We start from the raw sequence: 14,233 nt of genomic DNA on the forward strand, positions 1-14,233 counted from the left end.
GTCTTTAGTAGAAAATATTTTATAGGATAGGCTAGGTCATTGTCCGTAATGCAGTGACAGTGTGCTCAAGTGTGGTTTCAAGAGTTCTAATAAGAATCTGTCATATTTTTTGGATATCTTACAGGCTTTAAAGCTACATTGATTAAAGCTGGAAGTATATACCATTCGTTTGGACTCCTGAACATCATCATCACCAATTTCTGCAGAAATCAGATACGGATAACATAGTATACCCCTGCAATGACGAATCCCCAAGTTTAATTTTTACATAGACAACCTCAAAACCTTTTGGACAGAACAATGAAGAATACAGGTCTAAGACTTCGATTCGAGCAATTATTTAAATTAATATTTCCTAAAACATAATATAAAACCTAATAAGAACTACGATGGAAAGATATTAAACATTCCACAATTTTCCGGATCCATTTCACCCCTGTGGACAAAATTGTCCAGAAAATCTGACACTCTTTCGATGAACTCCAACGTTTTCTGAATCTACTTTAATTGATATATAAAAGATGTATTCTAGGTAGCTATAGCCAAAGTCCAAATCCTCGGGTTCCTCTTACTTTGAACACGTTTTCCGAATCTACTTAACTGATATAAGTGATATTACTTATTTACTAACTTCTAGATGCTTCCAAATTGCTAAAGTCCAAGTCCAAATCCTCGGGTTCCTCTTACTTTGAACATGTATTTTTAAGATAGATAAGGTCAATCAGATCAAGCTTTTGTTCCATCACGTCTGAGCAGCTGTACGATCTCATAATCTCAAAATATATATTTTTGCACTTTGACTGGAATCCCTTAAATCTAACTTCTAGTTTGTTATGCCGGATTGGTGAAAGAAAACTAAATTATTGATCAACAAGACCATAGTTGACTTATAAATACATCAATTTCTAGGGTAAACAGCTGATATTAACTTTTTGAAGTCGAAAAATGGAGCGACCGTTTTGTCGTTCATATTAGGTGCTCGATCTCCTGTCCTCCAGGTTTTTGGATTAAATGCGGTTAACAAGAACTTCTCTGCAACCAACCCAAATTTTCGGAAAAAACTCGGTCTCATTCATAGTTCTTCGACAACTAATCTCAGTCTAGAACTCAGCCCTGTTACTAAAAATGTTCCGCCACACATTAAGAAGGGACCCTAACTAAGTTCGCTGATATTTACTTTTCACAAAACGTGACGCAGCTTAGCAAACTATAAGAATATAAGCAAAGCAACTTCGAAGAGGAGTGAGAAATTAATAAACAACTTCAATATTTACCCCTCACTCACACCTCACCTCCGCCAACTATCAAGAAATCACTTACTTGCCTTTGCAATATGTTTCTTGCTGATTGGCATCGTGTCCACATAAACTGAAAATGACTGCAGCAGAACGTCAGCGTCGCAACTCATTTGCGGCAAAACAAAATTCACACATTTTCAGGGACAAAATTTCGCAGTTGTAGCTAGTGTGCGCTAATTAAATTAGAGAAGGGGGAGTGAGACCAAAAAAAAAAACTAGTAGAAGAAGCAGAAAAATAAATTAAAAATGGCAAACTATACGGCTTGCCTACTTGTAGTGAAGGAGGGACTAATGGGAGCAATGAAGGAACCAATATTTGTATAAAGGTAGTGGCAGCGGTTTGGCTCCAAACTACCAGCTAAGGTGACGGGTACTTGGCGCTTGATGTGTTCATTGTTGAACGATTCGGAAGCAAGCAGAGAGGAGAATGTTCCAAGCAAACAACAGCCGGTCCAAATGAGTAAAGAAATCATAAGAAGAAAAAAAGTAGACGAAAACAAGCAAATTTACTGCAGTGTCGTTGCTGTTTAAGAGGGAGACGGTGGCAGAGAAGAGAAGGAGAGGTGTTTAACAATATACATAAATGTGTCGCCAGTGGAAACTGTAGGCGCTTCCGCTATACCAAGAAGTGGTGCGCGGTGCAAATGCAAATGCTTACATTAACCAAAGCAGGAGAGTTCGATCTAAGCTGAAGTGAAAAAGAGGCCACGAAGTGGAGTTTCCTGGCGCAAAAATGGAATTTACATAACGCCGTCTGACAAACGCATATATGCATAGATATCAGTATGCAAATAGCCGTTTCTATGCATTCATTAGCTTCTGGAAGCGAGTTTGTTTTTACACATTTATTAGAAATACAAAATTTATATTTTATATAAGACGCAGTATGAGTAGACGTAGGGACTGATTAATGTTCGATGGTTCGTTATTTTAATTATAAAAAATGTTGCTCTTGAATACACTTCGATTTTCTGCAAGCCGGCCGAGCCGGGATTGACGGTCAAGAAGGTTTTGCTGTGGGTTTGGTGAGATTGGAATTGGATGATTCCCATCCGCTATGAGCTGCTCTTATATGGCCAGACGCTTAATTCTACCATCTACTGCGAACAACTGGACCGCTTGAAGCATGCGATCGACCAGAAGCATCCAGAATAGCTCGGATGGGAGGTTTTATCGCATCCACCATATAGCCCGGACATAGCGCCAAGGGATTACCATGTGGTGTAAAGTTGAACTCAAAAGAGGCTTGTGAAAAGTGGCTGTCCGAGTTCTTCGCAACTAAGGAGGGGGTCTATCTGAAATAAATCCGACCACTGTAACACTTTTTATAAAGCATTGAATAAAGATCAAAAATATTAATATTTGCGGTAGTACTTCCAACAGTCCACTAGTTCTAATAAACTTTCATTAACGTATTGCTCTTCAAACTCGATAAAATAACTATCGGAGCAAGTCCTCGATATTGAAATGGGATCAAATTGTTTTCTTAATTCATCAAATCTTATTGTCAAATTCACAAAGAGTCTTACAAAACTGCAGGTTCATTCAGTAAATATATACACCGAACGTAGAAATCCATGGATACTCTCGAGATTAGAAGTAGCTTGCAAATAGATTTAGATCCAAACTCTCATCACAAGTTTGAAGAAGAAGTGTATCGATTCTGTTTATATACATAACCAAATGCCTCTTTATGTCCACCACTTAACCATTTTGGAAACGAACGAACTGTAATAAGATATTTATCTGACTTACGGAATTGCAACTATATTTTGACAAATTCAATACAAAACAAACACATGAACACTGAGTTCTTAGAAAACTATACCTAATTTAGGGGGAATTAGAGTTCCGAGTATGCAGTTTATTGAAATTTCGAGAGAAGATCGAAATTTTACCTAATTGCTCTAAAATTGTCGAAAAAGCTCGATACGAAGAAGTTCAACGATAAAATCAGACTTATCTCACCATTCTGAGCAGTATTGTAACATTTTAGGCTAATAGCGAAAGAACTATTTTATATAGTCTTCACATCCTTCACAACGTTACCAAAAGCTTTGGGGAGTCGACGGGAAAGGTTTGCGCTTAAAAAGCATGATGATTCTAAGGTTAAGTTATTTTTACTTTTCTATGAAAATTACAAAATGGTGGATGGTTTCAGATTTCAAAATCTCAGATTGACCATCTTCGACGATCAAATAAAGAGTTCTGAAGGCAAATAAGAAGTTCTGAAGGCTAATTCGAAAACACAATCCACGAGGTTCATGTTATTGAGAGGCGTGGTAGTACGTATATATATATATATATAGAGAGAGAGAGAGGGAGTCCTAAGTGCTTTTCATAGATTTCAATAATAGACTTTTCGCACAGCCAAATTAATTGAATGCATTAAGATTATAATTGAGAAACCCAACGTTTTTGCTTTTCACACAGCCGGCTACTCTATTAGCTATCAGCTATTACAAATTATTACTTTAATAGAGCAAAGGCCGGTTAATTGATCAAGTAACTACTGTGCGAAAAGGCATCACAATTAGACGTCATGTGTCTTGCTTCAACCTTTTGTAGACTCCAAATGTTGGCCTAGAATATTAGTGGTTCAATGTACCAGTTATTTCTAGACAGAAAAATTAGGTAAAAAAAATACGAAAATAAAGATCATTTTTAAATTGTTGTGTAGATAAAAATAAGTATAATGATAAAGGTAAAGAATTAATGAAGATAAAAACAAAAGAAGATAAAAATGAATTTGTAGATACAAGTAAAAAGTTGAAGATGGAGATGAAGATAAAGGAGACAACTTTGCTTCCGCCGTTTTCCAATAGATGTCTTTTTGGTCAAGGTCGATTAAATCGTTTTATATCGAACTTGGACATTTGTGTCAACATTAACCCAACAAAATATTTGTAGAGATCTGTTTGCATCCCAAACTTATTCTCAACTGAAAATGTCAATTTTTGAGCCGAATTCTCGACATTTGCGGGAAATTTTGCTTTTCTTTTTTAATTCCAAGAAAAGTGCATCTGAGGCTCATCGAATGCTTTCGGCTGTCCTAAGTGAAAGAACGTGTCGCGAATGCTTTCAACGTTTTAAGAATGCTAATTAGGAAGTCGAAGACCGGCATGGTGATGGGAGGGAGAATTTGAATTGGAAGCATTACTCGACTGAAATCATCACAGGATACCGAACGCAATTGATGCGTTTGAGGCGAGCACTAAAAGAAAAACGGCTACAGTACGTGGAAATACACGATCAAGTCATTCTCCAGCATGACAATGCTCAGCCTCACGTCGCAAAGGTGGTCAAAAATATTTGGAGACGCGCTGAAATGGGAGATCTTACCCCACCCGCCGTATTCTCCAGACGTTGTTTCATCTGACTACCACTTGTTCCGATCGATGAGCACTTCAGTTCTTATGAAGAAGTCAAAAATTGGATTGATACTTGGATCGACTCGAAAGATGAGGAGTTCTTTCGTCACGGAATACGCATGCTGCCAGAAAGATGGTCAAAAGTAGTAGCTAGCGACGGCCAATATTTTGAACAACATTTTTGTAACCATTTTTATACAAAATAGCCTTAAATTTACAAAAAAACGGAAGCAAAGTTGTAGACCTAATATATAAAACTAAAGATAAAGATAAAGCTAAGGATACAAATATAGACGAAGATAAAGATAAAAATAAAGATAATTTAAAGATTAAAATAAATATATAAATAAAATAAAAATAAATAATAAATTAAAATGATGAAGGTAAAGGATAAAGATAAAGGTTAAGTTAAATGTAAAGATAAAATTAACGTTACATTTTTGTTACGTTACGTAAGACCAAGATATGGATAAAGCAAAGTATGAAAATAAATATGAAGGCAGAGATATAGATTAAGATAAAAGTAAAAATAAAGATAAAAAATAAATTAAAACGATGAAGATAAATAGATGAAGGATAAGGATAAAAGTAAAACTTAAGACAAAGATAAACATAAAATTAACGTTACATATGTCTGATTACGTAGACGTCTTAGGTTTACATCTTAGCCACAAAATATATTTTTGGCCAATCAACTTAACCGTTAAGTAATGTTGTAACATCCAAAGAAACACCGCCGATTAGGTGAGACGAACATTCGTTAATCCCACACTAAATATGCTACAGCTACATAAATTCACTAAATTTACATGTAGGCTACCACAACCCCTGTCAAAATCATATAATACATTATTTGTGCCTGGCTAAAGCGCTTTATCGCTGAGTGGCTATGTGTGGTGGTGTCTGCACATCCGTTCTTTTCCGCTTGCGTGTTTGTGTGTGTGCGTCTGTGGACAGGCAGACAGACCGTGCAAAGTGAATGTACTTAGAAAAACATATTCGCAACTCCTGGCTAATGGGCGCTATCGAGCAGGCAGCGCTGTTGCGCGCGTCTTGTTACGTGGGCGGCATTAAGGCGTAAAAATAACAACAAAATAGAAATTAATGAATTTTGGTGTAGGCAAAGCCGCCGGTCGCGCCGCATTAGAATGTTACGTATAGTAAGATTATTGGATAAACAACAACAACAACAAGGAAAGCAAAGTTAAGGCTAACCAAAAAAAAAACAAAAACAACGTATATAGCATAGTCAAACAACAACAACAAAAGCAGGCGAAATAGCAAAAGTTGGGCGGAAAAATCGATTTTTTCATGTGAACGCCGATAAAACACAGCGCCTTTTTCGTGCCAATGAGTAACTACCTGTGTGTAGGTGTGTGAGTGTGTTTATGTTGTTTTTAGTAGTTTTAGTAGAACGGGTGATTAAATGCACGCACTCACCTGCAAAATTTGTCGTTTGCTACACCGCGCACACCGCTGCTCAGCTGACGCTTACGTTGGCTGCGCGCTTTGACTAAGCGTTTAGGTTGTAAGCTTGTACGCTATGCTGGTGCTTCTCAGGTGGGCTAGCACTTTAATTTGAATGAAGTTGCCTTTTTGGCACAACCAACAACAAACATCTATGTACTTTCTCAATCACTACTCCACGCTTAAGCGCATATGCTAATACATACATACATATGTCGCTATGTATGTACTTCACTTCGAACTTCGAATTCACAACTCTATGCGAAATTATTGCACAACACAACTTCGAAAAGCACTTTGCACACACGATTTGTATGCGTTTGATTTATTATATTTTTGCGTATTTCTCGCTTATGATTATTTTATTTACCTTTTGCTAAATCTAACGGTTACTTATTTTCGCATAGCAATAACCTCAAACGAAATTCGGTATTTTTTTGTAATTTTTTTTTTTTTGAAATTAATTGAAAATAATTTTTATTTTTTTTTAATTTTTTTTTGTAATTTTGTAGCAATTTCCAACCAAAACACCGTTATTATTAACCGTTTTCTTTTATATGCACACTTTTCTATACACTTTTTTCACTTCATACGCTGAGCTACATTGCACGTCTTCACGTCGTCATTGGCAGCGTCAACAACAGCAACTTCAATAGAGACATTCATGAAGTTTATATTTTCAACTCCCTACATGCATATATGTATGTTTGGTTGTCTGTTTATATATGAACCGCTTAGGAGCATCACTTCACCGCTGTACAATATGTGCTCCACCGAGACACGTCTAATTCCATTCGCAGCGCATTGCACACTATTCGCATGTATTTATGAGACGATGACGACGACGGCGCGTCTGCTCGACTTGACGCTGCTTTCGGCAGTGAGCGACCTAACCAGTGCGCGTGTCGAACACCGAAGTGTGTTGTTGTGGCAATGAAATGTGGCGGCGCAGGGGTTAAGACGACGGCAACACGCGTACTCCACAAGTAATGTATGAAGTTTCAGAAAACAACAATAAAAACAACAACACTTAAAAAACAATAACAAAAATTTAGCGTGGAGCTCTGACGCTGACGCTACAAAGCTCCAAACGAACTCAACGTAGTGTTGGCCGCCGACGAAACGTAGCTTGTGAGCAAACAAATGACGTTAGACACCGTTGCTGAGCTGGAGTTCTAAGCTGAGTTTGAGTTTATTCATTTGTGTGACATGCGGCTTTACAGCATCAAAGCTGCGCTTCGCAGCGTCTTCGTTAGCTTAGCGCTTGTGTCTTGTCAGCATTTGCTGCAGCGACGGCGCCAAGTTAGGCGTTAGAAGTAAATAAATTCAATTTGAGCCACGCACTATTGAAACATCTCGAAACAGCTTTGCAAATAACTGAAAACATTTTAACACCAAGCCGCTAATATTAGAAGCCAAACATTAACCCCTCACCAACGCTTTTTGCTCCAAATCCGCGCTCCGTTATTTCAATTTTATTATTATTTTGTTTCTCGCTTGCAAACGAATAAATGAGCAGTCAACACTTGTACAATCAAAACATGAAAAAAAAAACAAAAACCGAAGTCAAAACAAAAACAAAATTTACTGAATTAACACTCTGGTGGCCAGCACTTGAGTGTTAGGTTACAATGAGAGCAAATAAACATATGTGCATACACATCTGGTGGAATATATGACCGTCACTTACAGTGGCTTGCAAGAGTTTACATACAGTCAAGTTTTTCGAAAGACAAAGCTCATGAATAGCACCAGTGAGTTCTGGAAATTAGTTCAAGGCAAATAGGCTCAATGACTGATGTTTCCGTATGGAAGCTGAAGAACCGAGGTTTACGAAATCTAAAGTACATTAAATCCAGTGAAAGAATATGCGAAAGACGATAAAACCTGAACAAAGAAAAGAATAAATTGTTTTTTTTTGGAAACAAATATTTTGAAAACAGCCAACGAGTTCACTAAATAAGCTCATAGAATGAGTGTTGTGGTACCTCAGTAACCGCTAGGAATAGTGGGTGTCAGCTGACGCACTTAGGCCTTTAGGAGTCCCATTGTGAATCCACCGTGACTAGAATCGTGTCCGATTCTTTTCCTGTATAATGCTTTGCATTCGCATAGAAGGTTATAGTAGTCATTGTATGGCATCCTCAAACTGGCGACGTGTCATCCAATCACCTGTTGGCACTTCTACTAGTGTTCTTATGTCTTTTCTTTTAAATTTCAGTAGCCGGGCATGTATGTATGGCATTTATTCCATTCAGGCCACTTTTAGCTGCTTGTTGAGCAAGCCATAGATTTTTTCTACTGAGACCCAGCCCAATCTATAACATGATTATCAATTATGTGTCTACAAGTGGCCACTGGCATTTATATATCCTCTTAACTGTGATCCGATTGTGAGGTTGTGCCTAATCTGGCTATTATTATCTGCAAAATCACTGTGTTCAGGAACCCATTGTCTGTAAAAATATAGTTGTTTCTTGTAGTAAGCACCCTCCCTTTTTGTCAACACAAGAATACTTTCTTTCATTGTGGTAATCTCTGATTGAAAGACGTTGTAATGATTTTGTAATCGGAAAGTGTTTCTGTTAACTAATTTTTCTTAAAACACACCACCCTCGTTTATCTATTATAATTTAGATCCGTCCATGTAGATGTTTATTTTAGTTTCCTTGTCTACCTCGCCCTTATCCCACTAGAGAAGTAGGGAACGTAATATTGAGCGACGTATTTAGAAGAAGACGACTCAGAAAAATCTGATTTAGTCAATTTGAATACTGCCAGCGAATATAGAGTCAGCATTTCAATAGAAATAACAGTCTTGTGTTAATGAGTATATTCCAAATAGAATCAGTTTCTCCGATTTCAGTTTGGTATAATTTCTTGAAACATTAGATGGTCTTTAATTGCATCGAAAAATCTTGAGATACACCAACTAAAGCAAGCTTCAACTTATTGTTGGCAGAATAACAGATAAAATGTCGAATAGAAATTGGAATAAATTTCAATGGAGATGTTAAAGAATAAGTATAATCCTCCCGAAACATTATAATTTTTCGGCAAATTAAATTTTTTATGGAGTTTTCGACTAAACGAGTTCGACTGAAAGATATAATTTAGACTAAATTTATACAAATTTTTGGAACGAGTTGTTTCTCCGTAGAACTTTATAAATACGTTATATAAATATAAATAGTTTGTCAAAGCAATATTTGTAACCTTTCTCCATATGAAATATGTTTCTGACAAATTTTGGCAGATAAAATCTCGATAATTTGAAAAATCCAATGAATAATTCCGTCTTCAAACATAAAAACGATCTCGCTACGTTGACGACTACACTTGGCGTAGTGCTTCATCCACCCTAAAGAAGAAATTATCGAATTGTACAGGACTGTAATGTCTAAATATCTCCTCTTCGTTTTGTTAAGCCCAGGTGTATACTCACTTATGAGTACTACTGTTTGTTTATATGGATCTATGAAAGTTGGTACTCGAGTGCCCTAGCTTTAGTTTTCGGCTTTTCTGTCAGTGAGAGTACCTTTAACTAAACATTTACTGAACTTCACATGCGCAGGAACAATAATCTCTCTCTGTATCTCTTGTTAGAATGCAATGTTGTCCTTTCAAATAATCCTGGGGAAAAATTAAAGCAATTTTTTTACTAATAATAAAATAATTATTTTATGCTGCCGTCTTTTAAACTTCGTTTAATTTATTATTTACACTTACGATCTGGACATACTGGAAATAACAAGCTATAAACTATTTATTTCAATTCATTCTGACTCAGTACGGGCATCGACTTTTTATGGAAGTGGGAAAAGCTGGAGAAACATAATAACATGAACTCGAGAAATTGAACCTCAAATTTTTCATCCAAAGACAACTCTTAATACATTATGTATAGTCTTATGGAATTCAATGAAAGTCGTCCTTACTTGTTACAATATTATGTAGTAGGTCTGTTACATATTTTATTAGTCTTGAAAATGACAAGTAGTTTTTGGTCACATAAACCCTCGATCTAATGAAATCTGAGAAACACATAAAGCTTTGGAAGCGAAACTCTATGCTAAACTAGTGACCCAAGCGGTTAAAATAATAACTCAATCTGTAGAGATCAATTTGGAAATTGTCTTCGAAACACTAAACGCTTTACTGTTAGTATTTCTTAGAAACAAGGAAAGATTACTGACCCTATACCGACAGCAATCCTTTGATACATTTTCCCTTCTAAGATATTTTCCAAAAAATCTTTATTCGGAAAACCACAGCTAATGGAAACAAACGAAACAACCAACTGATTATTTACCAGCAGGGTAAGTAAAGACAGCCAACCAAGAACGGAAGCGTAAACACCACCACTGGAGCGCGCCGATGTCTCCAATAGCAACGATATCACTTAGCACCTGAGCCAAAATGCATAACAAAACAGAGTTAGAATTTTCATTAGTTTTTCGAAAAGCGACGGTAAATGAAAGGACAAATTATACACACTGGCATACAATTCTTTAAAAGAATCTCAAAAATGTTTGAGAAACGAGATAATAAACAAGCAGGCGATAAACGTGAGACTATACAAGATATCGCCATAAAATTAGCTGAGGAACAATTGCGTACCTTGCAAGCGGAGAGTGGACCTAAGGAGCGCACCGTTTTCGTTTTGGGCAGCAAAGGTGCCGTAAGTAATTATAATGAAATGGCTGGTTGATAATTTTTGAATCATAAATAATTGGGCCTCCGTGCTATAGGGCAAATCCACAGCGCTGCATAAATTCTTCGAACGCGAGGACAATCCGCGACCCACACTTGCTTTGGAATATTCGTACGGCCGCCGCACGAGTGGCACACAAAAGCAGGTGCTGAATGTTTGGGAACTCGGCGCGTTGGACAATGCAGAGCAATTGATTTCAGTGCCCTTACGCACACATGGACTCGAGAACTTTGCGGCCATTATAATGTTGGATCTCTCGCAGCCGAAGCGCGTCTGGCCTGAATTGGAGCGCATATATCAGGCATTACGCAGTACCAGCAATAAACTATTGAGCGTGGACGCGGAGCAAATGTATCGCGAGCGCATGGCAGATCGGCTCAAAAAGGATCACAACGATTTGGAGAGTCTCGAATTGATGCCATTCCCAATAGTGATAGTTGGTAGCAAATATGATCTGTTCAAAGATTACGGTTTGTATGCGTTAAGGGGCTCAGTACGGCTTGACTAATAGCATTCCTTCTAGATGCTGAGCTAAAACAACATATTTGTCGTTGTCTGCGTTCCATGGCACATCTTATTGGCGGCAGCGTGCTCTTTTATTCCAATAAAATACCGAAATTAGCGAAAACCCTACGCGATACAATAAGTCACTTGGGTTTCGGCAGTCCAACGCATCCATTTCGCGCGCATGTGACCGACAGCGCGGATGCTTTGTCCATTTGGTTCGGCACCGATAGCTGGGATCAGATCGGCAGCGTTGGTGTGCTAAGTGTTGAGCGTATCGGCTCACTGTTAGCTGCCGAGGCGCCACAGCTAAATGAGGTGGCCAAGAAGCGTTCTGCAAAATCGAAAACACATATGAATGATCCCGCCAAGGATCCAGGGTTTCGTGAGAGCGTCATCGATGAGATGCGCGCACAGAAGGATAAAGAGCTGCAAGCGATTATTAAGGAATCACAATTGCGTGGACAGTTCGAGTCAATTGTTTAAGATGGTTAAGGTAGAGAATATGAGAACGGCGTAAAATAAAGGGAATGTGTATGTCAATTTGTAAAGCTGTGCCTGTTAAGCTCAAATAATAAAACTGTTTAAATCTTGTTCGGTAAAAAAAACTCGCATTTATGTAAATGGGGAACCCAGTAAAATTATTAAAATTAGTGTATTATATCGGTCTTCTAATAGGTATCAGAAAATTAGGCTCTTTTGCCTTTTCTAAAGTTCTTATGGAAAATGTTTGAACTTGAAATTAGTCGGATAAAATCAGTTATGACAATATGATAAATTCAAGGCAAGGTGGATGAATGGATGGACTTCAAGAGGCTTACCTTAAACCAGGCGTATGCTTGTTGTGCTCTCTAGAATCCAAAACCTAGGCTTATTTGGATGTCATAATTGCGTTTTGGTAATTCATAACTAACCGATTTAAACAGGGGTAGATCGCCAAAAACTCCGGGTGACTACTGGTATCGTAGGACCGACTATCGTGGGAATTGAGATCTGTTGATCCCAAGATCCAGGACAGTACCGTGTCGCTGAGCATGTGTATTGTCTAAGGCTTGGAGAACGCGGGCTGTTAGAGTTCTTTTAACACCTTACTTGACTTCCAATGCCTTTGTTGAGATAGTTGTATCCAGTTGGAGTTTTTTCTTCTTAATTCTACACCCCACTTAAAAGAAAAGAGGAAATTGTCATCGACGTCATCTAACGTGAGGTTCAAGAAACGAGCTGTTTTGGCCGGGTCGGACAATAGGGAAAAGGATGTGAGATGGGTTAAAGGAAGCCAACATTACTCTTGCTGTTCTACCACAATCTTTTAGTAATTCGTAATTTACTGATCCAAACTGGGTTGGAACGCCAAAAAGGATAACCTCGACTGGATAAAATCCGGGTGAATTGCGATATCGCTATTATGTTAATTGTGATATATTAGTCCCAAGATCGAATACAGTTCTGTGCCAGTAATGGCAATGAGCCTGTTGGCTTAGACTTTGATACCGCAGACTATTATCACTATCATACCGTCTTAGTTAAATATTCATTGGCTGGTTAAGAATGACTTAAGGTGCCTTGTTTGAGATTGTTGAATTCAGTAGTTACCTCTTTTTCTTGATTATACGACTTGAAGAAAAAATATATATAGTCATTGAAGTAATCTAACTGGAGTCCACAGCCCCGAGCTTTTTCGACCGGGTTGTTGTTGTTGTAAAGGCTATCTAAACCTGTCTGTGCCGACAAGCATAAATTAATTATCATCGAAGTGATCTAACTGACGAACCAGGAAATGTGATGTTTTGACAGCATCGAACCAAAGGGAATGGGTGGGGTTAATTGGGCATCCATAAAGGTGGTTAGTATTATGCTGGGACTCTTCGTACGCAATATATAGGTTTAGTGTGGCGGGTTCTAGTCTGGATAGGGGATAGGTATCAGGAAATCAGCTGTTCGACACGGTCGACCCAAAAAGAAAGGGGTGTTAGATGAGTGGTGTTTAATGGGCTTGCAAAGTCGAGGTTAGTGTCATGCGGGGACTCTTGGCATGCCTGACATATCTTGGGTTCAGCGTGAGTTTAAACTACAAGATCCGACGTTTTCCAGCCAAATTCTGTGTCCAGCGTTGAGGTCCATTTCTGGTTCAATGGGCATGTAAATAAACTATATTGCCGCATTTGGGACGAAAAGCAACCTGAAGAATTGTGGACCGGTGGAATCATCGGGCCATATTTCTTCAAAAATGGTGTCGATGAAAACGTAACTGTCAATGGCGACCGTCATCGCGCCATGATAACCTATTTTACTATTTGATGCCTGAAAGTGAAGCTGATGATCTCGGCGACTTTTTGCTTCAACAAGACAGCGCCACAACCCACCCATGTTGTTGTTGTAGTAGCTTCATAATGCTGCTGCTAATTTGACAGTTCTTGGCCGGATAAAATTCCGGGTCCGTTCCGATTACGTAGAACCGACTGTCTTGAGAACGGAGAACCCACCCATCGCATCAATCAATGTATTTATTGAGCGCACACTTCGGTAAGCAGATAATTTCATGTTTTGGGCCGGTCGATCGGCCACCAAGATCGTGTGAAATAGATGTGGGGATATGCCTAGTCTAAGTCCAGTTACCACTTGAAATGCTCGTACGAGCCATCGAAAATTGGACGTATGGACCATCTGAGACGCGCCAACATTTGAGATAAATTAAATAAATTTGAATTTTCTGTGTTTTTGTTTCTTTAAGAAAGTAGTGAATCTCAAAATGAATCACTCTTCACGACCTTACAACAATACCAACAAATTATTATTTTCTTTACTATTCGTTATATTTTATTTATTTATATATATAAATGTGTTTGGTCGTTTTAATAACTATTATGCAGAATTATACT

At 38.0% G+C, this 14,233-nt stretch overlaps 2 protein-coding genes across 2 annotated transcripts in view; one reads left to right on the forward strand and one right to left on the reverse strand.

The window, feature by feature from the left end:
- LOC105208529 (protein numb) overlaps positions 1 to 6,589 on the reverse strand; it is a 94,454-nt gene extending 87,865 nt beyond the window's left edge. Inside the window, exon 1 of the mRNA XM_054226467.1 lies at positions 6,110 to 6,589. The gene's annotated coding sequence lies outside the window, so the exon portion shown is untranslated. The remainder of the gene's footprint in view (positions 1 to 6,109) is intronic.
- Positions 6,590 to 10,427: 3,838 nt separating this feature from the next.
- On the forward strand, positions 10,428 to 11,946 carry LOC105219792 (cytoplasmic dynein 2 light intermediate chain 1). The gene is made up of 3 exons (XM_011196100.3): positions 10,428 to 10,817; positions 10,888 to 11,320; positions 11,374 to 11,946. Exons 1-3 carry the CDS (start codon positions 10,611 to 10,613, stop codon positions 11,838 to 11,840), a joined length of 1,107 nt encoding a protein of 368 aa, XP_011194402.2. The 5' UTR covers positions 10,428 to 10,610; the 3' UTR covers positions 11,841 to 11,946.
- The last annotated feature ends 2,287 nt before the right edge of the window (positions 11,947 to 14,233 follow it).

The sequence above is a fragment of the Zeugodacus cucurbitae genome, chromosome 3 (genome assembly GCF_028554725.1).
Source record: "Zeugodacus cucurbitae isolate PBARC_wt_2022May chromosome 3, idZeuCucr1.2, whole genome shotgun sequence".
NCBI classification, from domain to species: domain Eukaryota; kingdom Metazoa; phylum Arthropoda; class Insecta; order Diptera; family Tephritidae; genus Zeugodacus; species Zeugodacus cucurbitae.

What these genes read in the sequence shown, in the direction of transcription:
- LOC105219792 (XM_011196100.3), top strand. Translation starts at nt 10,611, where the DNA reads ATGAAAGGACAAATTATACACACTGGCATACAATTCTTTAAAAGAATC. An exon ending in TTTTGGGCAGCAAAGGTGCC is followed by an intron (nt 10,818 to 10,887) that starts GTAAGTAATTAT and finishes TCCGTGCTATAG; the next exon opens with GGCAAATCCACAGCGCTGCA. An exon ending in TGATCTGTTCAAAGATTACG is followed by an intron (nt 11,321 to 11,373) that starts GTTTGTATGCGT and finishes CATTCCTTCTAG; the next exon opens with ATGCTGAGCTAAAACAACAT.